Source organism: Chanos chanos, chromosome 11 (assembly GCF_902362185.1).
Source record: "Chanos chanos chromosome 11, fChaCha1.1, whole genome shotgun sequence".
Classification (NCBI taxonomy): Eukaryota; Metazoa; Chordata; class Actinopteri; order Gonorynchiformes; family Chanidae; genus Chanos; species Chanos chanos.
In genome coordinates this window covers 2,157,501-2,184,989 of record NC_044505.1, presented here as the reverse complement: position 1 = coordinate 2,184,989, position 27,489 = coordinate 2,157,501, and the positions used below count along the sequence as shown (strand labels likewise).

General features: G+C 44.4%; 1 protein-coding gene across 2 annotated transcripts in view; it reads left to right on the top strand.

The window, feature by feature from the left end:
- The first annotated feature begins 325 nt into the window (after positions 1-325).
- The window catches only part of dclk2a (doublecortin-like kinase 2a), a 44,144-nt gene continuing 16,980 nt past the window's right edge, over positions 326-27,489 (top strand). For both annotated transcript variants that reach the window (XM_030787920.1, XM_030787919.1), the window contains exons 1-2: positions 326-731; positions 7,587-7,918. In XM_030787920.1, coding sequence (XP_030643780.1) covers positions 326-731; positions 7,587-7,918 — 738 coding nt within the window. The remainder of the gene's footprint in view (positions 732-7,586; positions 7,919-27,489) is intronic.

The window sequence follows — 27,489 nt, the reverse complement described above, 5'->3', positions numbered from 1 at the left end:
TGGAGGCAGTTTGGAGTTGACAGCTAACGGTCACTATCCTTTTTAGTGAGAAGAGCTACCGGTAGAGATCGACGCTTGACTTGGGTTTTGATTGGTATCACCTGGCGCATCCCCACACGCTACTTAACGAATGTAATTGGAGAACAAAGTTGATTGCACGGAAACTTAAGTAGTTTTTAAGAGTGACTGACAAAGCCATTGTTCAGTGGCAGCTATTGAAAGATCTTGGCAAGAGGGGACTGTCTTTGATCAGCGTTTGATTAAACGTTTCGACGTTTGTTCCTGGGCTGACTGACTTTTAAATAATAATAATAACAGACATACAATGTCTCTGAGCAGAAGTATCGAATGGGAACATTTCGAAGAGCGGGAAAAGACGCACAGGTCGTCTCGAGGCAGTGGCTCGGGGTCCCAATCTGGAGGGTCGCGAGGCAACGGTCTTGTGCCTAGCCCAGCTCACAGCGCGCACTGCAGCTTCTACCGCACGCGCACGCTGCAGTCCCTAACCTCAGAGAAGAAAGCCAAGAAAGTTCGCTTCTATCGGAATGGCGACAAGTACTTCAAAGGTTTGGTGTACGCGGTTTCTGGTGACCGTTTTAGGTCTTTGGACGCCCTCCTCATGGAACTTACACGGTCACTTTCGGATAACGTCAACCTCCCTCAAGGTGTACGGAGCATTTACACTATAGACGGAGCTAAGAAGATAACAAGCATGGAAGAGTTAGTGGAAGGTGAGGCAGATGAAAATTACAAACAAATATGTTAAAATGAAGTACAGTAAACTTACTCAGAACGTAAGTAGTGGAAACAAGCCGTACCCCAATGAGAGCACCTTTTATAAAATGTATTGTCATACTGGGGACATACAGTGAAATGCAGACCAACACGCCAAACAAATTTCACAATCCGGATTTTTCAGCGACACTGGTATTATCACTTTGAATGAGCGCCTGACTGTATCTTGCGCACCAACGGTCGAAATTCTTGAGCCGTATTTTCCGCGGTTTATCCTACCAACGCTGATGTGTGTGTGTGTGTGTGTGTATGACCTCATGGGTAGCATACATGACCCTGTGGTTTGGGGTCGTTGAGTGACATTGACCAACTAACGTTCGGCCAGGCTCGATCCTATTGATTTGTGTGGAAGGCGCAGCTGTAACCGCCTGAATGAATTTTGATGTTTATTCTAGGGTTGACTAGCTGTGAAAACTAGGCTCTTTCAGGATGATGGTACCCCTGAGGCGTCATAAACGGGGACCACCATCCCCTGTTTTTTTTTAAATTTTTTTTTTTACCCACACACTACAATCTTCTGCCTCTTTTTAAAATGTCAATTTTACATTATTTATAGCTTTCTACTTCAACTTTTAAGGTTTAATTTATTCAAATTTATCCACATAGGTTCTGTGTTATTGGTAAGTGATTTTGAAACATGAAGCCTTGGGTATGTTTTGTCTAATCTGGTGCCATTTCTGAAGGCAGAACAAGGCGAAACTGCCAAAAGAGCCTGTGAATGCCTTCAGCTTCCATATAAGGAAAGACAATGTTTAATACAGATGCTAATCAGATATATTGTCATTCTGGTCTACCAGTCCATCTGCTTTAGAGGAACAGGTTTCCTATTTGTCACCATTTAAGTATCTCGTTCTTATGATTAAACATCACACAAAGGGTTTGGATCCATTCATCTGGCCCAGTTTGATGGTCAAGTTTTAGAATGCTAGCCATGAGCTTTCTTATACATGAAAACAATGGAAGTATATGGAACTATTTTTTTAGTACAGTTGCTTTCTGCCAAAAATACAATGATACACCAGTTTTTTAAAATCTTTTTGTTTCCAGTAATTCAGTGGTGTTGAGAATATTGTGTGTGTGTGTGTGTGCGCGCACGTGCGTTAGTTTTCTGAGTAATGGCTTCATATGGCTATTAAGGAGTGTTTTAGCCTGCCCTCCTCTGACCCTCTCATGACCCTGCATGACCTTCAGACATCATCATCAAAACCACAGAGGGAGGGAGAGACAGACGGAGGGGGGGGGAGAGAGAGAGAGAGAGAGAGAGAGAGAGAGAGAGAGAGAGAGAGAGAGAGAGAGAGAGAGAGACGGAGGGGGGGAGAGAGAGAGAGAGACGGAGGGGGGGAGAGAGAGAGAGACGGAGGGGGGGAGAGAGAGAGAGACGGAGGGGGGGAGAGAGAGAGAGAGAGACAGAGGGAGAGACAGACAGAGGGAGAGAGAGAGAGAGAGAGAGAGACAGACAGAGGGAGAGAGAGAGAGAGAGAGAGAGAGAGACAGACAGAGGGAGAGAGAGAGAGAGAGAGAGAGACAGACAGAGGGAGAGAGAGAGAGAGAGAGAGACAGACAGAGGGAGAGAGAGAGAGACAGACAGAGGGGGAGAGAGAGAGAGAGAGACAGACAGAGGGAGAGAGGGAACACATCATGGGCAAGAAGTCATTCTCTCTTTCACTTCCCTCCTTCGTTCTTGCACTCTGTGCCATGTGTGAGATTTGCTTAGTCAAAGCAGTTCAGTTGAGTTGGCAGGTCTGGGAACCACCTCTTTTCAGATCAGCTTCCAGTGACTGCCTCAATAATAACAATAATAATAATAGTAATAATAGTAAATAGCATCATATGATGAAACCTGGAAGATGCACACATGGAAGACTGAGGCAGAGTTGCCCTTGGCTGAAAATGTGTCTGGTGTGTAGTTCAAGGTTCATGGTTTCTCTGCTGTCTGTAATTGTGAGTTGTCCAGTAGGGTTAGGACGGCCACGGGCCACACTCGGCAGATAAACAAGGCTTGTCTGGTCATTGTCCGCGCAGGCGTCTCATTGGACGAGAGCTGTGCTAGAACTGCCCAGCTCAGCAGGTCTGAGCCATTGAAGAGAGAAGAGCTCTTTTGTGCTCAAATCCACAGACGAATGTGTCCAAGCCGCAGCTATTGTCCGTGTTCAGCCAATGCATAAAGTGGTTTTTTTTGGGGGGGGGGGGGTTTGCCCCTCAGTCTGAGGCCTGAGGATGCACTAGACGACACCCTTCTGATCTAACCCAGGAACAACACACTTCTTTCCATTTGTCTACTGAACATTTAAACCAGGACTTCAGGAAAGGAAGAAAAAAAGTTACTTAAAATAACTCCAAGATTGATTTTTTTTTTTTAAAGCTGCTCTTAAAAAATGAAAGTTTGGGAGACTTGTCTGGAGACGGAGAAACTTCTAGAATCAAAGCGTGTTCAGATGTGCTTTGATGCTCCATTAGGATGACGGACTTTTAGCTCTTTCCGGGGGTTGGTTTCAAATATTTTTGTCGATCTAAGCTTTAATCAGCTCTAATAACATGTATCCCATGACAATTACATAAGAATTTCTTTTCCGATAAAATTAAAAAAAAAAAAAAAACCCATTTGATCTTGGTAACTGTGTTTTTATGTGTAAAGGGAGCTTAGAATAGCAGCTCTTTTCCCCCAGAACCTCACGTGTTAATATGGCAATAACCCACTGTCTCAAACACGGCCCTGACGCGTCTGAGTTAACTCAATGACAAATCCTCCGATTATTAGTTAAAACGGATGGGCATGTCAGTGTGTCATGGAAGGGCTTTTAAACACTGAGAGTTTAAAGGCAAATTTGATCTGGTGATAGATCAGTTTGACTTATGGGCAGGGCCCAGCTGGTTGTATTTAGAGGGTGGGTTAACGGGGAGCCTCAGCTGCACTGTCGCAGGTCAGCGGAGGGTGGTGAAGGATCCCTAACCCGTCTGGGTCTGTCACACCTGAGTCCAACATCAGCACCAGACCAAATTACCACCCCCCCCCCCCCCAAACGGGTTCCTGGCCGCTTCCCCCTCGACATTCCTCTAATCAATGTCTCAGATAAAAAAAAAAAGAAAAAAAAAAAGATTGTCACTCTTTTCTCATTTCGTGTCAGCGTTCTCATCAGGAACAGTGACCCCCATCTGGGCTTTTAATCTTAGTGATTAGCTCTTTGCTCATTATCAGCTTAATAAAGTCTTGGCGCCTTGGGAGTTTTCCTTTCTCCCTCCCTCTCTCTCTCAATCTCCGTTCTCTTTCGTTTCTGTCCCTGGCACTGCTGTCCTGTAATGATGGCATTAAAATAGGGATTTTGGGCTGCGGTGACACTAAGAAGGTTTATGGACACAGCTGTAGAGGTTTATATCAGCGCTGTGAGGAGGGATTCAGTAGTGTCACACACAGTGAGAAACACTCACTAAACACTCCTCACAATAATACCCTTTATCACTCTCTTATACCTGTCCCAGCTCACTTCACTGAGCCTCAGTGTTACAAATAAAGGCGAAAGGAATGGAAAACGCTCACCCAGAACCACAACCTAGTGCATCAGTCAACCATCTCAGACTGAGAGACAGAGACACAGAAAAATATATGCATTGTCATATATATATATATATATATATATATATATATATATGCAGAGAGAGACTGTATATGCCTGAGACAGACACTAATGGTGGCGACTGTTTCATTTTGTACCTCATATTCTGTTGTATCTGTTTTTTCCCCCCTCCAAACTGATTTATCACGCCGTGTGACCACCAAACCACCGAACGTGTGAACTGTATCTGTGGTTACACGTCAGCTTGCTCTGATGTGGGGTAGGGGGAGGGGGGGGGGTGCGCGGAGAACAAGAAAAGAACAAAATCTTCCACTCTCTCCAAATGAGTCAGTGCCATCTGCGTCTTCTCTTCGCTCTGACTCAGACGACTGCCAATAATCCGAAATGTTTTTGTTTCTTCTTCTTCAGTGAGCCCCTGTTGGGGCCAGTAGTGTGTGGTGATGTCACCTGTTTCTTTCTCGCTGTTCTTTAGTTTTGGGTTAGGGTGGTGGACCCTGGCTTTTTTGAACGGAGCGGTGAGGCGTAGACTGTGAGATTAACTGGGTTTATTTCAGCGGCTCGGCCTGAGTGACCTGAACTTACTGTTAAAGGGTGTGTGTTCTGCTCCTTTATCTGCAATGCACCCGTTGACCCCACTGGCTGGCTCAAATACGATCTGTTTTTTAGTTTTGTTTTGTTCTGTCAGCTGAGGACAGTTGTGTTAAACTGCTGATGGTAGTCCCTGTAAGGTGTTTTTCATTTGTTTGTTTGTTTGTTTGTTTGTTTGTTTGTTTGTTTTGGGGGAGGGGGTATTTGGCAAGGCGTATGTAGTAGTCGTGCCATGACACCAACATTTTTGTTTCAGTGCTGATACCAAGTCATGAGTTTTTGTATTTAGTGCTTTTCAATGCTTTTCCTAAGAAAGAGAAACGCTGTCAAATACATAGTGCTTTATTTCTAACCTGGCTAATGTTTTCAGTGGAAACATGTGATGCACGTGTGCATTCACTCATATCTGCTGTTGGTACAGGGGCAGTTCTGATGACTGGTTTGTTAGCTTGAGGAAGATACATAATTGAAAAGTCTCTCCTTTTTTCGATCACTCTGTTTTTTTGTTTTTTTTTCATGAATATAACAGGGGAGGTAACTTGTTGTCGACCAGATCACCTGTCGACCTGTGAGTTCTTTGAAAAGGTCAGGATGTTTGTCAGACGTATTTATGGCCCAGGTTTGACGTGTTGCCTCCTCTGTGAGTCACATTTTAAAGCAGCATGTACACAGAGGTGCTCCTGTGTTGAGGGGTTTTGGCTTTTTCATCCACTTTAAAGCCAAATCACAGTATGTCTGTGTTTCAGTTCAGACCCCCTGATGCCCTCTTCTCACGTCTCGTCTCTGAAACGAAACGAGAAGGTCCTCCACTGTCTATACCAGTAGTCCTGAATCAGGTCATGTTTGCTGTGACTTATATTTCAAACAGCTGTAGTCGTTTCCAACACACACACACACATGCACCACTATGGCAGTGTTACTGATGTCAGTGTTGTGCTCAGAAAGACAGATGCCCATTTAGACGGATCAAACAGTCATTGGCACAATAAAAAGGTATCGACTTTTTTTTTTTTTTTTTTTTAAATAATTGTATCACACTGTTGTCAAAAGTACCAGGGTATTTTTCAATACCAGTTTACTGTACAACACTACCCTACTCTAGAACACTTGGTCTAGCTGTCCTGAAATCATCACCATCAGTGTTAAATGGTGTAATGGTTGCATATCTCTCTCTTATTTAGTCATCTGACCGTAGGAACCACTGTGTACATTGCTTTGTGCATCTGGGTCACATGACCTTTTGACTTTTTCCCTTGTCTCCTTACTCCAGTCACAGAACTGCCTGCTATCAGATTAAACACGTGTGTCATATTCAGGTTCTCTCTAATTCAGAGGTGTCCAGTTCCAGTCCTGGGACCCCCTCAGCTCCTCTAAGGAGAGATGTCTTTACCTTGGGGACAGGTTTGTGCGTGTGTATTTTTAAGGTGACCCGAGAGCAGAGTGGTCTGTTGGCACGAAGAGAGGGCTTTGTCCATCCAGGGCTGGATCTGAGAGACTCTTCTCTGGATTACACTGAAAAGTATCAGTAAGCTGTAGCATGTGTTCTCTGAGGTCATGTTCTAGAATCTGTTTGCTTGCTTGCTTGCGTGTGTGTGTGTGTGTGTGTTCCGGAATGTTTTCCTGTGTTCCAGAACCCCTCTCCCCTCCCTGGCTTGTTTTGACTCGGTCCGCTGCTCCTTCAGCTACAGTGATATGTCTCTTGTCACAGAGTCCGTGTTGTCCCCTCTGTCAGCATCTCCGCTCTGACACTGTTCTCCGGGCAGATGTTACTGTCTCAGTGCCAAGCCGTGCAAACATGTCCAGCGAATAACGTAGACTTTTGTTGTTGCTACTGCTGTTCAGCAAAAACACTGTCATGCATTTGAAGTTGCTTTGCAAGAGAGATGAGGGTTTGATGAGTCAAGGGGGGAAAATACACAGTGGATGGATTTTACTCTGAATTAGTAATAGTGTCTGTGTCTGACAGATGAATGAATGAGGTTGGAGCTTGTGTTTATTAAAAATATTTTGGTAGAGAAAAGGGCTTCTTTTTCTGTTTGTGGTTTTCATTAACACGCATCAGGCCTTTTGATTGTTGAATAAAATATGCCTTGGGGTAGAACACACACACACCCGTCTAACTGTTCTGGAGGAACGCTAGCAAAAGCAAAAATACTTTGCTTTGGACCTTGTCCAGCAGTTCAGAGAGAGAATGAGAGAGGGAGAGAGAGAGAGACGACCTCTGTTTCCACCCAGAAATGTTAACTCTTTCAGCCAAAGCCCTTTGCCGGTTTTATCACATCTAAGGAACGGAGTAGACTTTTCTTTCTTTCTTTCTTTCTTTCAGCCTGTCCGCTGAGTGGAAAGACATTGTTAATTTGCCCAAATAGGATGAAATTACCCAGAGCTGTAAATTTAGTGTTTAATATCATTATTCCTTGTTTTCAGTGGACAAAGCCACTATTAAAGACTTTAAGGCACAGTGGTCTTTATTCATGACTTTCCTTGAACCCTAAAGTATTTTCAAAGCGTCTTGATGTCTTTGATCTGTTGATGTAACTATATTACCAGCCCTCACATTGTTCCCTCTGGAGAAAAAAAAAACACTAACTGAATTCCTTATCTCTCTTTTTTTTTTTTTTGTCCTCTAAGGAGAGAGTTACGTGTGTGCGTCCAACGAGCCCTACCGTAAAGTCGACTACACCAAAAATGTGAACCCCAATTGGTCTGTGAACGTCAAGGGCGGGACATCTCGTTCTCTCCCCTCGCTGAGCTCCGTGAAGAATGAACGTGAGAGCAAAGATTTCATCAAACCCAAACTGGTGACGGTGATCCGGAGCGGGGTGAAGCCGCGCAAAGCCGTACGCATCCTACTCAACAAGAAAACCGCGCACTCCTTCGAACAGGTCCTCACCGACATCACTGACGCCATAAAACTGGACTCTGGAGCCGTGAAGAGACTCTACACACTGGAGGGCAAACAGGTAAGACACTAAACCAGTCCCAAACAAAAACGGCCACGACTAAAAAGTCAGACATTATAAAAACTCTTTTAATCCTTCAAACTCACATGGGGTCATAGACTTTGATTAGACACAGCCTTAAAGCATCCTGTCCCTTGGTCTCTTACCTACCCTGAGTTGGTCCAGTTTCCCCAGCTACACGACTGGGCCCAGTAGACTGCACACAATGGTGGTGAGTGTCTGAGCACCAGGCAGTCCTAACACAACGAGCCGAAGGGCTCAGTCGTCAGGAAGGAGGTGGAACCCCACGTGGTCGTGCTGGTACCGGAGTGGAGAACGCCTAGTCTAGGGGACGTTGTACTTCGAGAGTTCAGTTACAGTTCAGTGGACGTACTGGTTTCACTGGGCTTTAGGGCAAAAGCTCTCCGGACTCCGTGGATGAGAAAGATTGTTTTCTTCCTGCCGAGTGCTCTAATCCATGTGCAGAGGCAAGTGTATGTACGGTGCACCTCTTTTTACTCAGCGTCGTCAGTGATTATGGGTTTATACTTAGTCCAGTAATACACAGCAGAGTTCGTGTCGGGTCGCCAGCAACAAAAACGCATCCCAAATAAAATGGACTCCGCTCTGTTTTCCACCCAGTAAATGACTGGCTCTCTACAACAGAGACAAATCCAGCCCCGGGGACTCACCGGACAGAACCTCTTTGTTCTGACACAGCTGATGCAGCTCATACGCCAATTAAACACTCCATTAATTAGTTAAAGGATGAGTGTTAGCACAGGGCTACGATGCACATTAACTGTCCAGTGAGTCCCCGGGACCTGATCCCTGTAAAACTCCTTTTCGACAGCAAAATCTCAAGGGGCCAATGCATTAAACGGTTTATCTCCTGAGCGAATGTTTGCATTTAGATTACACAGAAATAATGCAGCAGCTGATGATCCAGGCCACCTGGAGACCTCATCGTGTTTTCCCGCTGACAGCAAACTGAGCTCATACGGGCATTAATCCAGATTAAACAAATATTAAGTGGGAATGGAACCGGAGCGTGTGATATCTTTTTTTTTTAACCAATCATTTCTCTATTCAAATTGCTTTGAATTTCATAAAAGTCTGTTTTTTTATTATTGACTAACTGAGGCAAAAGGTATAATGAAAAGAGAAAAAAAGACGAGGTCTAGAAAGAAACAGGGAGAAAACAGAGGAAAAAAAAAGAGAAAGAAAAGAAAGCAAAAAAGGCAGTCACATATATTCAGTCACATTGATCTAATCTGAGTGGGGGTGGGGTTATAGTTGTTGAATTTCGAATAATTTAAGTAATTTGACCAATCGTCAAGCTTCAATCACGTTACAAAACATCAGTCTGTATTTGTACATGTCAACTCTGTTTTTCAGTGAAACAAGGGGCACAACCAAATTCGCTGTTTTATCTGTAGGATAGAAAGTCCCTGTCGTGGGAGTCGTATACAGTGGAGTAATTGGTATCCTTGACGGTGGCACTGTTTTTACTACACTAAATATTTGGCCAGCAGTTGAGAGGGAAAAAAAAGAAAAGAAATATATGCATGTTTTTTTTTTGTTCCTCAGTCTCTTCATTTGAATGATCCTTGAGGGTTACACAGAGAGTTTTACAGAAATCGGTTGACAGCATTTTCAGAAAAAAGAAAAACCCATCAGCATAAAATTGTCCTGATAAATCCACTCTGCGAGTTCTGTGGCTGTTTGTTCGGCTTAAGAATTGTATTAAGCGCTGTGTTGCTGAATTTGCACAAAAGAATCCTCCGTTTAGTTTTCTCCTGGATGAAACCATACAGAGACACCCTGGCACAAACACAACTGACTCTTATCTCCGGTCAGTGGATAGGGAAACCTCACAGACGTGCCTAAAAAAAAAAAAAAGAATAAAATTATAGACTATAACGAGCATTGCCTGACTGCAAAGCCTTGGCTCCCCCAACAGAGCTCCTGTCAAAGCCAGTATAACATACCTAGACAAACCAACTATACCCCCCCCCCCCTTCTCTCTCTCTCTCGCGCTCTCTCTCTCTCTCTCTCTCTCTCTCTCTCTCTCTCTCTCTCTCTCTCTCTCTCTCTCTCTCTCTCCCTTTCTCTACTTCCCTTTCTTGAATTCTTGAAGCATTACTGTATCTTAATTGGATATAACCTCCTTTGTCCGTTTGTTCTTTTTTTGGTGTTACCTTGTCCTATCCCTGACCTCTCCTTTCCCTCAGAGGGGAGAGTCAGTGTTTTCCCTCTGTTTGTGACGTGGCATTCTGGGTACTGTGGAGCATTTCAGCTTTGGGAAGGCGTTCCCGTTGTTCTGCCTGGAGCGCCATATAAAGGGAGGCTAAAGTGCTTACAGTGCGATAATCCATTAGCAGTTTTTTTTTGGGGATAATACATGGATTTCTGGGCGATATGTTGGCAGTCTTCCCCTGTCTGTGAGTAGACGTTTTTCCAGATTTAGATGACGTCATAACACTGTGAGGAAAGACAGCATTTGTCTGACTGGAGAGACAAACAGAGAGAGAGACAGACAGACAGACAGACAGAGAGAGAGAGAGACAGACAAACGGAGAGAGAGACAGACAGACAGACAGAGAGAGAGCGAGACAGAGAGAGAGAGACAGACAGAGAGAGAAACTGCGGGAACATTGGGCGCCCTCCCCCATCCTCTGTTCTGTAATGGGATGCCCGTGTATGCCTCTGCAGCACGAGCCTGTGCGTCTCACTTTTTTGTCATCGGGGATTTGCCAAAGCCGGCGTGATGCGAGAGGAAACGCTCCAGGCGCCTTGTCTGGCTCTCCAGAACGTCGAGGGGAGTCTCCAAATCCGCTCACCGCTCGGCCTCATGCAATTATGCAAAATCACTTTTAAGAGCCGCCTGCCGCGTGAAGCTGAATACAGGATGATTATGGAAATGTCCTGAATTAGTTTGGCAAGGATGGCAGATATTAAGATCTCAAGCCCTGCTTTGATTTCACATGTCTGCCTTGGCCTCTGCTTTACATGTGTATGATTGGTGACAAGACTCTCAGTTCTGAATAAGTTTGATGCCAGATGTTTTTACATGATTTGAAAATTTGGTCTAATAGATTCATCTGCATCTGACAGACTTTGTCCTATTTACAGAAGCTTCACCAATGATCAGTTCAGTTCAGTTCCATTTGACTCTACTCTGTGTGGTTGTTCCGTTTGACTCAGTTCAGTTCAGTTCCACTTGACTCTACTCTGTGTGGTTGTTCCGTTTGATTCAGTTCAGTTCAGTTCCATTTGACTCAGTTCAGTTCCATTTGACTCTACTCTGTGTGGTTGTGCTCCATATTACCCAGCTGAGTTCAGTTCCACTTGACTTTACTCTGTGTGGTTGTGCTCCATATTACCCAGCTGAGTTCAGTTCCACTTGACTCTACTCTGTGTGGTTGTGCTCCATATTACCCAGCTGAGTTCAGTTCAATTTGATTCAGTTTAATTTAACACAGCTCGATTCTATTCAAACCGGTTTGATTCCGTCAAACATCTTCATCTTAATCATATCACCATCGTTCTGTAATCCTAAGTGGAACCACGTGGCTGTGCATGAGCTGGTTCCACTGTCCTCGCAGTGATGTGTGTGTGTGTTCAGTATCACAGCAGGGCGGAGGCAGGTGATGCCTGTAAAGGGAGTGCTTATGCAGCAGGACAGTGTGAAGCACTTAAACTAATGGCAAACAGCACTGCCCTCAGACATTAAAAATGCATCCCACCCCAATGGCACTGCAGTGAGCTTTCACGGCCTTTACACACTATATTTCGTCAGCGCGCTCTAGACAATCAGAGTTCCTGAACGGAAAGCAGAACCTGTGGAATTAGAAAGTTAGACCCCAGACAGTTCCCCGCGGTATTTTCACGCGTCACGTCGGCAGTGAAGCGGTGTTCGGTATCCTGGATAACGGGATAACAGAGTAACGCTAATGCATGTGTAACCAGAGAACATGCAACCAGCTGTGTGGAGTCAATCAGCTAAACAGCAGCGGATCTGCTGTCATTTTATCGTTATAAGTAGTTTAGCGTCTGATTCACGTCCTGTCTTCTTATGCTTTGGGCTGTCGCCTTCGACATTCATTTTATCACTGAGAATGAGTTCTGCACCTGTATCACGTACATACCACACCAGGCCTGAATCCATTAACTGATTCATATCAGTATAGAAACTCCAGCAGATGCCTGATAGCAGCGTGTGTGTGTATACGGTGTTAAACCTCATACCTCCTACTGGTCTGAAATAAAACAAGCCCCCTTGGGAACTTGGCCTGCCTGCCTGAAATGGCTTAATCAAAGTGCGTATTGACCAAGCTTTTTTCCTTTTATGTCCCACGGTTAAAGCGCCCCAATACAGCTCTCTAGAGCTTCCCTTTCCTGTTTTTCTTCACTGCACTGTGTTAATCTGAGATTATATATTGTACCTACACTGGGTTTTCACACAGGCGGAAGTTTTGCTCAGGTGCCCCGAACACACATGCTGGACTTTAAGTAGGAAATCAGGCCCTATCATAGGAAGCCCTGCTCTGAATATATGTACAGCAAGTCTCTTTGCAACCAATTTACTCATCCTCAAAAATGCTGTTTGTTTTTTAACCCAACCCATGCAAGATATGACAGAGAGGGACAGAGGCAGTGAGAGAGAGAGAGAGAGAGAGAGAGCGCAGGAGAGGGGGAGAGAGGGACAGAGGCAGTGTGAGAGAGAGAGAGAGAGAGAGAGAGCAGGAGAGGGGGAGAGAGGGACAGAGAAAGAGAAGCGTTTCGGTGAAATCACACGTGCCTAACTGTAGTGTATTCTTTAGTCTTGTTCTTGTGTTTTACACTTCCTATCATCATCATCATCATCATCATCATAGCGTCTCTGTCCACCACGCCCACGCAAGGATCTCGTAACAGTCGTGTCACCGCTCGAATCGCTGTCACTACGACGACATCATACAAAGTCACCCCTTGAGCTCAGCGACATGCCTGCCAACGCCTAGACGCGTTTGATCCGAGTTATTTTTAGGGCTGCTTGGCCACTGCTTTGGAATTTCACCCAGTTGTTGTCAGACCAAATGATTAGTTCTGCTAATTCAGTCGCTCCACCTGCTGTGCCAACGGTTTGGCCAGCGTCTTGGCACCGTCAGCCAGGCCTTTGTCACCGGAGTGAAACGGTTACAGCCCCATGCATTGTTGTAGTTACAGTACTCTCATGGGTGGGTGTGCTGGGACAGCAAATGCTTTGTGGAGGGTTTTTTTTTTTTCCCCCTCTTTTAAATGACCAGGCAGTTTTATCCGACTGTTGGTTCTCAGCTTTAGAATATTCCAGAGCTTTCTTGAGGATCAGGATTCTATAGACGGACTTTTACGTTTACATTGTTTTTTGAGATGTTATCTGCACCACCCCACCCCAACACACACACACACACACACACACACACACACAGCTAAAGCTAAGCTGCTTTTCACACCTTGAACAGTATCAGAGTCATTTGTGTAGACAGTTCTCCCTCCATGCTGTTTTTCAGTCTTCCCAGAGGATGTGTAAGTCTGTGTGAGAGCACGCAAAGGGAGGGGTGGGGGGTGGGGGGTGGGGGTGTTCCTTGGGCATTTGGATCAGTTGGGGGTAGATGTAGATTCTCCCGTATGCACTAGTATGGAGATTAGGGCATCTCTGCACGTCAGACTCGATTAAGGTTGACACAGAGTGTGAAGACTGAGACTGTGACGTGACTCTCTAACAAAGTACTGCCACAGAAAAGATTCTATTGGTGAAGCGACAGAAACCGTAGAGCTGGTTGCTAGAACTTTAACTTAGGGGGACAAAAAAAACCCCACATTAATCTTTGCTGCTTTTTATATCTTCATTTGCAAAAATTAAATCAAATGCATCTGTTTAGGGATTTCAGATCCTAAAGGATTTCACCCACATTCCCAGTTTAGCAAACAAACCGCTTTTGTTTGTTTGATCCAAACAAATCTGTCCTCATAGAAATTCAAAACTCCACCAGCTTGGCCATTGTGAGGTGTTAACAGTCTGGTGGCTAGCGTGCTTTGCTAGCACGCTAACACAAAGGGCCAGGAGATCGCTGCTTGCCATCTGTCTCTGAGCACGCTCAGTGCAGGTCTTAGCATCTGTAAACGGTGGGGGTCGGATGGACTCCCCACTGGGGTCCCTACAGCAGTGTAGTAATTAAAGCCAAAGGCTGTGTGTGAGAGTGAATGTGAGAGTGAGTGAGTGTGTGTGACTGTGTGTGTGTGTGTGTGTGCGTGCATGTGTGCGCGCGTGCGCATGTGTGTTAGCAGCTTTGTGTGTGTGTGTGTGTGTGTGTGTGCGTGCGCGTGTGATGGGGATTTAAAGTGCAGCTGGCAGGTGTGAGCCGTGTTTGGGATTGGGTCTGGGGGGGTTGGTAGGGGGTGTTAAGTTGGTGCTTGTTTTTTTTTTTTTGGGGGGGGGGTTCTTGGGTAGCTCCTCAACACAAGGCCCTCTCAGACCACTGCTCCACTTGATTGCTAACCTTGTTGTGTGGGTGAATGCTAATTGCTGTGTGTGGCACTACGGGGGTCAGCAGAATCGGAGTTCAGATTCTGCACTGTTTTACATCTCAAAGCTCCTCTGGCTGTCTGTGTTGGACAGAGAAAAGACTCACGCTTCAGTCTCACTGGAACGGGGGCCAAACCCATTAGCATTAGTAGTTGGTGGAGAGTTTTTTTTCTTTTTTTTTTTAAATGCACAGACTTGTGGTCAATTGATCGTATCACATTGTCACCAAAATCAGTTGCCTTGTTCTGCTTCACTGTGGTTGTTTTGTCTGTGTGGCCAGTTCTAGCAGTGTCCTGTTTTTGGTTTTGTTTTGGGTGTGGGATATCATTGAAAGGGGATGTTTGGTTGCCTGGTGTATGAGGCAGGGGTTGCTGGTCTGCAGTTATCACTCACTCTAAAGTTCCAGTGGATTAGAGGAGCTCTCATCAACGCACTGCCGTGATTGGATGATGTGAATGGCAGCCCAATGAAAGGGTAATGAGCTCTCCATCATTTTATGGCTGTTGATCAGGATAAGTCTGTCTCCAGGGAGGTTGCTGGGTAAGGGGGGGGGGTCAGTCAGGGAGGGGCAGGGAAGAGATTCTTGAAATACTAACCGAATTCACCCCTTCCTTCTACTGCCTGTACCTCACCCCCCCCACCAAACCACACACACACACACACACATTGTATCTCTCTTGTTCTGTCAGACTCTCTCTCTCTCTCTCTCTCTCTCTCTCCCTCTGTGTCTCAGATTCAGATGACTTTCATGGAACTAAATACAATTATTTGTCAGTCTTGCCAAAACATTTCTAATGCTAATAGTTCTGCCATCAGTAACACTGATTCCTATATATTAATACAGTTACATCCACTGTCACTGCTATTGCTGCTGGTTCCTCTGGAGCCAACACAACGGTGCCCTTCCTGCACTGAACACATGACCATAATGTCATAAGTCTGCATAAAGCAGTGAACTGTTTTGGGTTTTTTTTTTTTTGTTTGTTTTTTGGAGGAGGGGGGGGGGGCAGTATTCACTGAACTGTGTAATGATGCTCAGATAGATCTCATCTGACTTGGAAGTAGGTCTGTTTGTTTATTTATTTCTTTGGTTTTGTTGTTGTTTTGGTTTGAGTCTTTGTTTTGATTGAACAGTGTTGGACGCTGACGTCCTCTTCCCTGTCTCTCTGTCGAGCTGAGTTTGAGCTTTGGGTGGCTCAGCATGAGCTGTGTAAACTGGGTCGGGTGGAACCCAGTCCATCCTCCGAGATTATCCCCATTTCCCCCCTGTGCTCAGAGCACCCACTGTAAAGACTGTGTGTCGGCTGCACATCAGGCCAAAGTGCGACGCAAGCAAGACGCGCAAGAGGAGCACAGGTTTGATACACACACACATACACACACACACACACACACACACACACACACACACAGACAGACATACACAGAGACACACACACACACACACACACACACACAGACACACACACACTCTGTGCGCCTCTGTGCAAAACTGGACGTCTATGTGTACATGTGTTAGAGATGTGGACCAGTGAGACTGGCTGTTCTTTGATAGGATCTGATAAGGAAGCAGAGCTTAACAGTGCTCCAGTACATTATACTGAATATGTCAACTGGTTTGTCTGACTGACATGTCTGTGTGTTGTCCCAAATGAAACTGCTGCAAGAAAACAATAAATAAATATAGCATTAGTGAGAGACAAAGAGAGAGACAGAGAAGATGACTGAAGCAGAGTAGGAAGGGAGTGTGTGTGTGTGTGTGAGTGTGTGTGTTTCTCTGTGTGTGTGTGTGTGTGCGTGCATGTGTGTGTGTGTGTCTCTGTGTGTGAGTGTGCGTGTGTGTGCGCGTGCGTACCTGCGTGTGTCTCTGTGTTTCTGTGTGTGTGTGTCTCTGTGTTTTTGTGTGTGTGCGCGCGTGCGTGTCTCTGTATTTCTGTGTGTCTGTGTGTGTTTGTGTCTGTGTGTGTCTCTGTATTTCTGTGTGTGTGTGTGTGTGTGTGTGTGTGTGTATTTGTTTGAGGTGGAAGTGGGACTCTTATTATGCAAATCCACTGCAGACACAGCTTGTCAATCAAAGACCTGCTGTGGTTTTGCTGACATCAGAACAAAGCAACCGTGTACAGCTGATCTCAGATCAGTGAGTGATGGTTTTGTCCCCACAGTGGTTACACTATATTGGAAGCACTGTGAAAACACAACGCTACTATACTACTAACCCTCACTACACCTTCTTTTCCTCCTACTACCTCTAATAATGAAAAGACACCATGACTGTAAGACACATAGTGTAGCTTTTTCAGCGAGGCCTGTCTCAACCCAGCAGTGTGAACCTCTGATTAATCTTCTCAGGTTGTGTATCCATAATGCTGTAGAGTATGATGTGCTGCCCTGTCAGTACCCTGAACTCTACAGGTCAGCCTGTGAAAATGGCTCTTCTCCACGCGCGCGCACGCGCGCGCACACACACACACACACACACACACACACACACACACACACACACAGCAGTTGGAATCAGCAGTGGTGGTGAGCTGTGAGAGATTTAGCATGCTTGCAGATTTCGGTCCCTACCTCTGAGAAGGGGTATGCATTTATCTCTCAAATAACATTAGCGTTAACTTTTCATTTAAAGTTTTAACAATAAAACAAACTTCAACTCTGTCAATTAGTGACACAGACTTAGTAATTATAATATTAGAGTAGTGTTCAAAAGGATGAAAAGGGTTATTTCCTGAGATTCCTGAAAATGCATTCACCATTGTTGTTGTTGTTGTTGTATAATGACAGTTATGTTAAAGGTTTGAATTGATTGACAGGTGACCTCTCTGGGTTTCCCTCCTTGTGAAGACCCTGCTGAGGCTCCCTGTTTTCAGGGAGAGGTGACCTGTTTTTTGGGGGGTGTGCCTGGATTAGAGAGCCTTGTTTGAGGTCAGATGCACCGTAAAGCTGCATGAAGTCTATTGTTCTCTGCTCTGATTACTGCTGCAACACCATCTGCATGCACACACACACGCACACAGCCTGACACACACAAACACACACACAGGGAGTGAGAGAGAGGCAGGTAGGTTGAAGATGTAGCATCAAGTCAGATGAACACACACAAAAAAAAATTAAAAGTCTTTAACCCATAATAAACTGGTATAATCTAAGGGAATGTCTGACCTGTTGTAGTTTAAACAACAACTCAAAAAATAAAAATAACCCTTGTTCCCCCCTCACACACACCAAAGCAGTGTTTACTGAAACTCGACTGATGTACCTCTCTGATTGGTCTGATAACAGTGAGTGGCAGGTAGCCTCCAGTCAGACCCGTCTCTTAGACCTCAGTGTACGCTTAAATGCCAGGCCAAATCACCACTCAACCATTCTCTCTCCTTCTCTCTCTCTCTTTCTTTCTCTCCCTCCCTTGTGTGCACATAGCAGATCTCTGCGTTGTCCAGCCAGACTCCTGTCTGGTAGGGGAGAGCCCCCCCCCCCCCCCCCCCCAAAAAAAAATGGAAAGCATGGACATTACCTTCCCTGGCATGTACCGTATCAGACACATCAAATGCAGGGGCCAGGAATGCCCTGGCACATGGCTGGCACCTCGCCAAAAATGTGTCTGTCCGCGCCGCCTGCTGATCTTTCTAAAGCCATTTTTGACCTCAACACCCTGCTGTGTTTTCTTTGTCCAGTCCTCGACGATTAGGGCACAATACTCCAGCTAAGGATCACGTCCCTCAGATAAACTTTAACTGTGCTCTCAGATTAACCGTGTGTTTCTGTGTGTGTGTGTGTGCGTGTGTGTGTGTGTGTGATAGCAACATATGCAAAGTATGTAAATTTACCAGTAGGAATAAACCAAATCTGAAGAAATGGATTAAGTTCAAAAACAAAAACTTTTAAAGCTGTTCCACTATAAATTGCTAATCAGTATATCGTGTGAATTTGGACACAAAATGGTTGCAGTGCACTGTCCAAGCATGAATACCCAAAAGAAACAGTTATTTGGCCTGCTTATTATAAAATGGGATCCGGTGTTTTAGTCTTTCTTTTTCACGTCGGCATTTTGTGGAAGTATGGGAAAGACATTGTTTAAAGTGAAGATCGGGGTATACAACCGATGCGTCATTGCGTCTTATTCGTGACCAGCGCCAAACTTTAGATTTCAGCTAACACGTCTACGGCGACAAAATGTTGAGCCGCCTGCGCGTGAACAGCGAGTGGGAGGAGATGGCGCCCGAGCCCACGCTTGTTTATCTGACTGTAGACGCCTGGTGATGTTTCTGAGGTTTGACAGCTCTGCTCAGCGCTCCGTGAAATCGAAGTTGATGCCCGGCTCTCCGGCTTCTCTCCTTTCCTCTTCGACACGGGCTCCGTGTTTTTAATAACGCGGTAATTTGCAACTTTTGGCTGTAGCCACGTCTTTATGACAAGGCGTTCCCACAGTTTTAATGATGTGTTTAGCAAAGTGAGAGTATTACGCGTGATGAGGTACCAGCCAATCAAACAGACGTCGATGGCTACAACGGTAGCGCCGTCCTCCAGCTAGCTGAAGATTTCCCTTTGAGACAGCACCCCAGGCCCCCCCCCCCCCCCGTAAATTGGATCAACTTTCTCATTGTTGATGGAAGACATTTGGCCGCGGAGTCAATCCGCGAGCATGCGTGCGCACGCACACACACACAGAATTAATGGGTTGATGAATGACTGTTATAGCTTCCAGCGATATATACGTCTCTGGCCTCAGCTGTGAAGATGCTATGATATGACTCAACAGCTGCCAAGGATAGTATAACCCTGGAGGCATATGAAGCTAAGCTCAGGACCAGCTGCACGATTAAACTCAACGAAAACGAGAACGTTAGAAATGAGAGTCTTGCTTTGTGTACTTTTTCGCAATGTTTTTTGCCTTGTTAAAATGGCAATGTCCCAAATTGTAGTAAGAGTACTTCTGATTGGTGAATTTTCCTACCCGTTGATTGCTGTGTCGGGCTGAAAAGACTCTGTATAAGATCACTTTGTTTTGCTTGGTCTCTGTCTGTGGGGGCTTTTAAACGCTATCTTCACTCTCTGTAACATACACACATGTCATCGTTGGGGTTAAGCCACCGTGCGCTTCACAGTGGCTCGGAGCTTAGTGCTGTTGCCAGACGGCAAGAAGGCCCTGGGTTTGAATCCCGGCTGTCCCAGGTCCTTTCTACGTGGAGTTTGCATGTTCTCCCCGTGTTTGAGTGGGTTTCGTCCGGGTGCTCCAGTTTCCTCCCACCCCAAAGACAGACATGCATGCTAGGATTAGTACTCTTGTCAGTGAAAAAAAGACCTGGAGTTGGTCCCTGGGCGCCAGCAGCTGCCCACTCCTCCTAACTCATTGTGTGTGTGTGTTCTCACTTGTGTTAGGATGGGTTAAATGCAGAGGCTGCATTTCACTGCTCAGTGTTTGTGTGACAAATAAAGTACTTCTTCTTTCTTCTATGATGCCCGAAATTAATGCTGGCATTAACTGTATCGTCAGTGAGTAGAGCGTGTCTCTCTTTTCCCGAGATTTTTACACCTCTTTTTTCATGGCTGTTGAGTTTCCAAAGCCTAATTCTCACACACACACTGACTGTTCAATCAGCGTCTCGCTACGATGAATTACAGCCTGTTTGGCATCCGAGCTGACCAGAAAGAAAGCTAACAGCCCATTAGCGCTAATCATACATGCGCCGGAGCTAGCTAATGACTGGTTTAATTTGCTCGTTGCTCACATTTTGCTGCTGCCTATAACCATCAAAGCCTGTTTGTTTAGCACGCAGAACTGAGCAGCTTTGGGAATAATCCACAACAAATGTGCTGCTTTGCGGAAAACCTGTCTCTGCAGCATTTAAACAGAGAGGCTAATCCAGTGCAACTTCTTAAAGAGATGCTAGCGCGCTGTGAGTACGCCAGCAAAGCACTTATCCCGTGTGTATTGTAATACACAGTAAGTGAAGCCTCTACCTGCCAAAATCGAACCCATATAGAGAGCTGCTAATCAGCACCACGGGTTATAGTGCCAAGGTGAATCGTTATCACAACTGCCTTATTCTGTTTTACGCTATGAAATTCTAAGCGCACGAAATCTTGCCCAAAGCAGCAGACTCCACATCTCCTCTCCTCCCCCTCCCACCACCCAACCTTTTCTTTTTCTATCCCTCTTTTGTCCTTCACTCTGTACATCGCAGCAGGAGCCGTCCCGCCCTTCCTACCCCTAATTACCGTCACCCAAATGAGACAAGGGTTGTCGCGAGGAGTTTAGCCCGTTATTACAGCCATCAGGCTGACTCTCTCTCTCCTGTGTGTGTGTGTGTGTGTGTATAGAGTTATTTTACACGGCTTTGCTTTGCAACCTCAAGGTCTGAAATAAAACCCCTAATCACGGCTTTTTCATGGGGTTTTAAAATAACATGGATCACTAACAGAGACAGGCCTAAACTTTATTCAAGTACGTAGCTTGGTATCCAAATGCATTTGGATGTCTTTCATCAGGCCTGTTCTGAAGTTGAGCCTGTCCCTTTTTTGGGGGGATTTTTCTGTTCTGTTTCTCGTAGATCAGGGTCAGAGTTTGAACTTGAATGCGGACTCCAGTTTTGCACACGCTGGTCCTGATGGTTCAGGCTATTTTAGGGACTTAATAGCAGTCCGTTCAGCGCTATCAGAGTTTGTTTCTCCCAAGCCTCCAGTGAATCCGTTTGGAAGTCCTTTCATAATTTATATGGGCCTTCTGAAGATTCAAGTTTAAATCTCTTACTCACTCCTTCTCTTTCGTTCTCTTTTTTTTGTTTTAAGATGCATGTCTCTGTTTTTACAGTCTCTAAATATATAGTAAAAATTATATATATATATATATATATATATATATATATATATATATATATATATTACTAGAATATAATCAAACTGTAACAGTTTTATATTTGAGTACCTCATTACTGCAGCCACTGAAGTGTCCCACAGGGTAATTCATAATTTCATCCTACACTAATCATACTAATGCAGTTCAACAAGTGCCGGGTAAAAATGGATGCAGTGGTTTAAATGCGTGTTGTTAAGGGTAATTGTGCTTGTCGGATTGTCTCGGCTACTGTGGTTGTTCAGTCAAATTCACTCTCTCTGATGTTTCCCCTGAACTGACTCTGCTACACTGCCGCCAAGTGACTGACCGCTCTCATAAACCAAGAGATTATCCCCCTGCCTGCAATCTCTCCATCTTTACACACACACACACACACATACGCGCACACACTCACACACACACACAGGCACGAACACGCACGCGCACACGCACACACACACACACAAGCACACATGCTGTTATGAAAAACATTTGACGTTCCACACTTGAAGAGTCTCTCTGGGTTTAACCACATTCTCTTCCCGGCCCAGCATTCTGCTTGGCTCAGTGCTATTGGCAATTTAAAGGAAAAAAAAAAAGGGAAAAAAAGAAAACATGAGAAATTTGGCAGTATGGTCTTTAATTCCATCACGGTTAGGGCAGTGTACTGTACTCAGTTTGCTTTCATGTGTTTCTCAGCTGTGGGAGCTAAGTCTAAAGAAGAAGGAAAAAAAAGAAAAGAAAATTCAGTCATCTGTTTGTCTCTAGAATGAGTTAATTTACTCTCTTGTTTTTTTTTAAATTGTCTGGTATATTAATGTTTTGGCACTGCAGGAAAAGAAAACTGTGTCTCCAGTATTGTTTACTCTTCTTGAGCTTTATGGATCTCCAACAGTTTGATTCAGGATAGATGGACAGCCTTTTCTCTGTCATTTTTGGACGGCTGTGGTTCCTCCCAAGGGCTTTGAAGGAAACAAATTTAGTAACAATTTAAGTGTGTTTATAACTCCAGTCCTGGATGCATTTTCTGACAGGAAAAAAAATGAAGAATTCTGGCTGTTTCCCCTGTTTGTAAAAAACAAAAACAAACAAACAAACAAACAAAAAAACTCAACCAAACAAAAACAACAACAGAAACATTTACAACTGCTTCGTCACTCCACTCCTCGGTCTCCCTCCCGTTCTCACCTCCCAGGACAAGTAAGACCTGCCCCTCTCCCGGGTATTAGGGTACATCAGTACCAGTTTATCCCAACGTGTCTGTCATATTCGTTTAGTATAAGCACTGAAGTTATCTCACAGACTTGTAGAACAATCGTTTGCTCTTATTAAAATTCGCGCTTGCGAGACCTTTTCTCTGTCTCTGTGGACGAGCGCCTCTGCTTAACGAATAAACGTAGTCTTATATTTAACACAGGCAGACGCTAGAAGTGGAAAAAGTGCCGCCCTTTTTATCCGAGGAGATAGAGGTGACATAGCGGTAACCTTCATTAAATGTAATATCTCGCTGTCTGATGACCGCTGTTAGAGACGTCCTCTCTCATTGTGCTGATGGCATGAGACGCCCGTTCACGGGGAAAATGGATTGACTGTGTCAGCGTTTCGCGGAGCTGTCCCTGAGGTTACTGCAGTGATAACGGCGTGGAAAAGTACAGGAGTCTTTTACCCTCAGCTTTATGGACGAAGTGTCATACAGTGACGGTAGTATCGTTTCAGTTCTGTCAGTTCCGACAGACTCAAATAGGCCCAATGAGTAGTAAACGGTGTTTTCCGTCTGTCTCTCTTTTTCACTCGATGTCAGCCATTAAATGCAAAAAGTCGATTACTCTCCCTTGTGTTTCGCTTTTATTGTCATATGGCAACAATTAATTTATTTCGCGTTTTCTAACAGGCAGTACCATAACACCTATGCTTTCTTGCTTATTTGTGAAAAGGGGGACATTTATTTTGAAATGGAAAAAAAAAGTCAGGTCACATGACCAGGAAATGCTTGTAGCGCTCTCCTTTTCAGTAGACGCGTGACGCCCTTTTCAGCAGGCACGTGCTCAGTATTTACACAGAAGTCCTCGAGGAAAAAAATGGAAACACACTATCTGTGGTACGTAAACATTTAATTTGTCATTAAAACAAGCTTAGATGTAACGAGTTTTTTGTAAAATGGTAACATGCAGTTGCTGCTATATGGCAACAACATGCAAATATGTAGCCTAACTGAAGTGTGTCCATTCAACTGACTGGAATGTAATAGGTGTACATAACACTAGGATACTCTAGGAATATATTTACAACTTTTGATACCATTTTGAAGTAAAAAAAAAAACAACTTATTTATATTTGTGCTTGTCATTTTAGACATTTTGTAGTCTTATAAGATGTTGTAAATGTTTGCAAATAAACTGTGAAATATGGCCCAGATAATATGGTAATTGGAACTGTAAGCTGTATTTTGTGTTTTTGTTTTTTTTTCCCCCTAACCATATAGTCATCTTACACACTCTGTTTTGATCCGTAGAAGATGGATGCATCCGTTTTCTGTGAGAGTGGGAAGGGGAAGAGGACGATGTTAGTCGCCCTTCCGCCGGACGAGAGTGAGGACGAGCTGGTCTGCAGTGATGAGGAGAATGACACTGACGTGAACCTGGATGAGTCAGAACCAGAACCAGAGGAGACAGGTAGAGGTTTTAGGAAGTGTAAGGTGTGTGTGTGTGTGTGTGTGAGAGAGAAAGAGAGAGAGAGAGAGCGAGAAAGAGTGAGTGTGTGTGTGTGTATGCGCCACATTTGTGGAGACATTTTATTGCATAATTTAGGTGAAGGCAGGTCAGTTCATCCCCTTGCTCTGCCCAAAATTTAAACGTGAGGCAGTGGTTATATGTCTGTGATGTCAGTCAGGGTTTCCGCTAGGATTTTCTTTTTGCCGGTCTGGTGTCCGGAAAGAATTTATTTTACCGGACAAATGTGAAACATACGGGTCACATTTCAGTAACAGTCTATGTAACAAATGCAAGTATAATGTACACCTAGGTTGATGAAAGCATGACAACGACCTCAAATCAGTTTGACTATTTAATGAACAGTAACAATTAAGCAAAACGAACAGTTACGACTGAACAAACATTAGCTTCTAAAATGTAGGCTATTACGACACATCTGTAACCTATGACGTCTTTAGCCTACGTGGCATCAAATGTAGCCTATAGGCTACCAGATAACATTTTATTTTCTCCTGTTTTCATATCGGCAAAGTCCTCCGCTGCCGACTTGAAATCAAACGTGTCCAGCGTCTTTGCAGCCTGCAATACGCCTAAGCCGCGTCACTCTCTCCTCCTCCAGACGACTTTGCAGCGCCATCTTAATTCGATTTGTTATAGCTATGTTTTGTATGAGCATTATTACCAGACATTTTGACCGGCAAGTTTTTAATTGATCTTTTTTATATATATATATATTTTACCTGGCAATAAAAACCCGGTAATTACCGGCTATGGAAGACCCTGGTACATAGGTGTATTTCAGTGAGAGAACAAGTTACATGTTTTGGGTGAAGGTGAGAAGTGAATGACCCAAAATAATATATTAATACATTAATATATATTGTCCTTCCTATGTATATATTAACAGTGTTATTCCTTTCATCAGGTGGACCAGTGAACCACCAGAGTTCACAAAGGTGAAAAACCTTAACTGGCTGACAAAGAAAACCACTGCCCTAGTTCCACAATGGAAAGGCTCGCTTCCAGAGTCAACGGGATTATCAGAGCCTATAGAATAATTCCGCCATCTTCTTCTCAGAGAAACCTTGGAGGACATTGTGGAGCAAACTAATCTATATGCCCTTAAGTGTGATATTACGAAACCACTGAAGGTGACCCTTGAAGAGCTAGAGCAGTTCATTGGCATTTGCTTTGACATGTCCATCTGTGGGTTACCCAATACGAGGCTGCACTGGAACCACAAAACAAGGGCGGAGAGTGTCGCGGGCACCATGTCTCTCAATCGCTGGGAGAAAATTAAGCAATTCTTCCATTTTCTCAACAACGATCATCGTGTACCGGGGAGGGGGGAAATAAGCTCTACAAGGTGAGACCCCTTCTCGATGCCCCACTCAACAGCTTCAGGAACATCCCTGTGGATGAGGAGGTCTGTGTGGATGAGCAAATGATCCCCTCTTCATATGGGAGGAGCCAGCTGAAGCAGTATATTCCTATGAAGCCAAAACGCTGGGGAATATAATGTGTTTGTCCTGGCAGACCAGCACGGCATAGTGCACAGACTCGAGTAATCAGAGTGTAGTCTCAAGTTAAACAGAGTGAAGTAGCGTTCACTTTCACTTATCTCAGTGCTGTGAAATAAGTATGTGTAATGACGTTAACGTTATATTCTCTTTTCATAAGTCTTAAAGTCTTTCCTGAAGTGATGGAGTTGAAAATAAAGTGAACTGATATGTGTTGTCCAGTTGTTTATCTTTTGATGACCCGTCTACTGTAATTCGGCCTGTTCGTGACGTCATGTTTCCTGAGAAATTATGAAATCATTCTAGCTTTAATAGGGCTGCAACTGTAACCGCATCACCGCCATACCGCGGTAATAGGAGGTACACCGCGGTGTTGAGCCCATCATCGCCATTACCGTTACGACTGCTTTTTTTCCCCCTTATCTGAGAGCTCTGACATCCTCATGTAGCTTATGGCTTGGTCTGTGGCCTTGTCTACGCATATCGGGATATTTTCGAAATGCTCACTTTGTTCTGTCAGTTTTGAAAAGAACTACGTCTACAGTGTACGATTCTTTTTTTTTTTTGTTTTTTTTTTACATCTCTCCACACGAGAATGAGAAAACGATTCTAAAATGCCCAGACCTCTGCGCTGAGAATACACATAACATTTAGCAAGCGCGTCACGTCATTGTAACCTTCTGGTCGACTGACCAATCAAATCAGTCGAGAGGACTAACGCTGAGGAGAAGCGGTTTGTGAGTCTGGGGCTTCATTACAGAAGAATATCCTAACTGCTTGTCCTATCTTAATTTAAGTTTCAAAGATAGGAGAAATCCTATCTTCCTATTACAGAAGCAATTCCTAAACTCATGGCTGTGTCCTGTCCTATCTCAGACCTGAGCTCTTAAGTTAAGAAATCCTGGTGTCGAAAATTAGTGAATAACTGGAACTGCCAACATCCTGCCAAGTTCCATTAACTGACAAGACAGACATGTATGACGGAGTATTAGGGCTACACTGAGGAAAAAAGAATTCTGAGATTTTGAGAATGAGGTTGTGATATCACGAGAATAAAGTCGTAACAGAAAAAAAATAATAATATTACGAGAATAAAAAGTTGTAATTTAATGAGAATAAAGCAATAATATTTCAAGAAAAAAGTTGTAATATTACCTCAAGGTGGCATTTGCGGTAAGGAAATTTCTATACCGCTGTAGCCCTAGGCTTTCACAGACTGTGAATCAGACCAGATCTTTGAGATGTTAATTTGTTTCAAGTTCAATATGATGCCTCTTTGTGTTCAGAGGGGATCTGGTCTGGCCTCACGTCAGAGTCTTCAAGCGTCTTAGGAATGCGTCTAACACTCTCTCCAGGGTTTTTGGTCTTTCACTGCGACCCTGCCAACAACTGCGGCCATATGTCTCAGTCACAGGCAGCGCCTCCTGGCAACGTGCGTTTTAGACTGTATAACAGCAATGGATGTTTGACCCCAGTGACCCCAGTGCCTGCTCCAGATCAGTGTGATCAGACACAGAGAGAGATGTCCTATAGATCACTCTGGGTTAGAGCGAAATGACCAGACACAGTGGATGCTTCACACCCTTTAAAGATTGTCCGTTTGAATAATTAAACACAGTGAAGCCGGGAGCACGTGCTAACTGTTTACGGTGATTTGGCTGTGGGTAAAGAGATTGTACGCTGAAAGGTCGGCCTTTAACTTGGTCTACAGGATGCATTTACCTTAGTGGAGACTTCTGATTGACTTTTCTGTTATTCTAACTGAAGACTGACAACCTAATCCTAATCCTAACCCAAAACCCATATTTATATCATCTGGGGCGCGTTTGGTCCACAAGAACATAATGTAGACAGACACACACACACACACACACACACACACACACAAACACAACCTTGGCTTCTGATCGGTTTTCTAATGAAGTAAATGGCTTGGCCTTGTGTTTTGTTTAGACTGTGGAATGTGCTGTGTA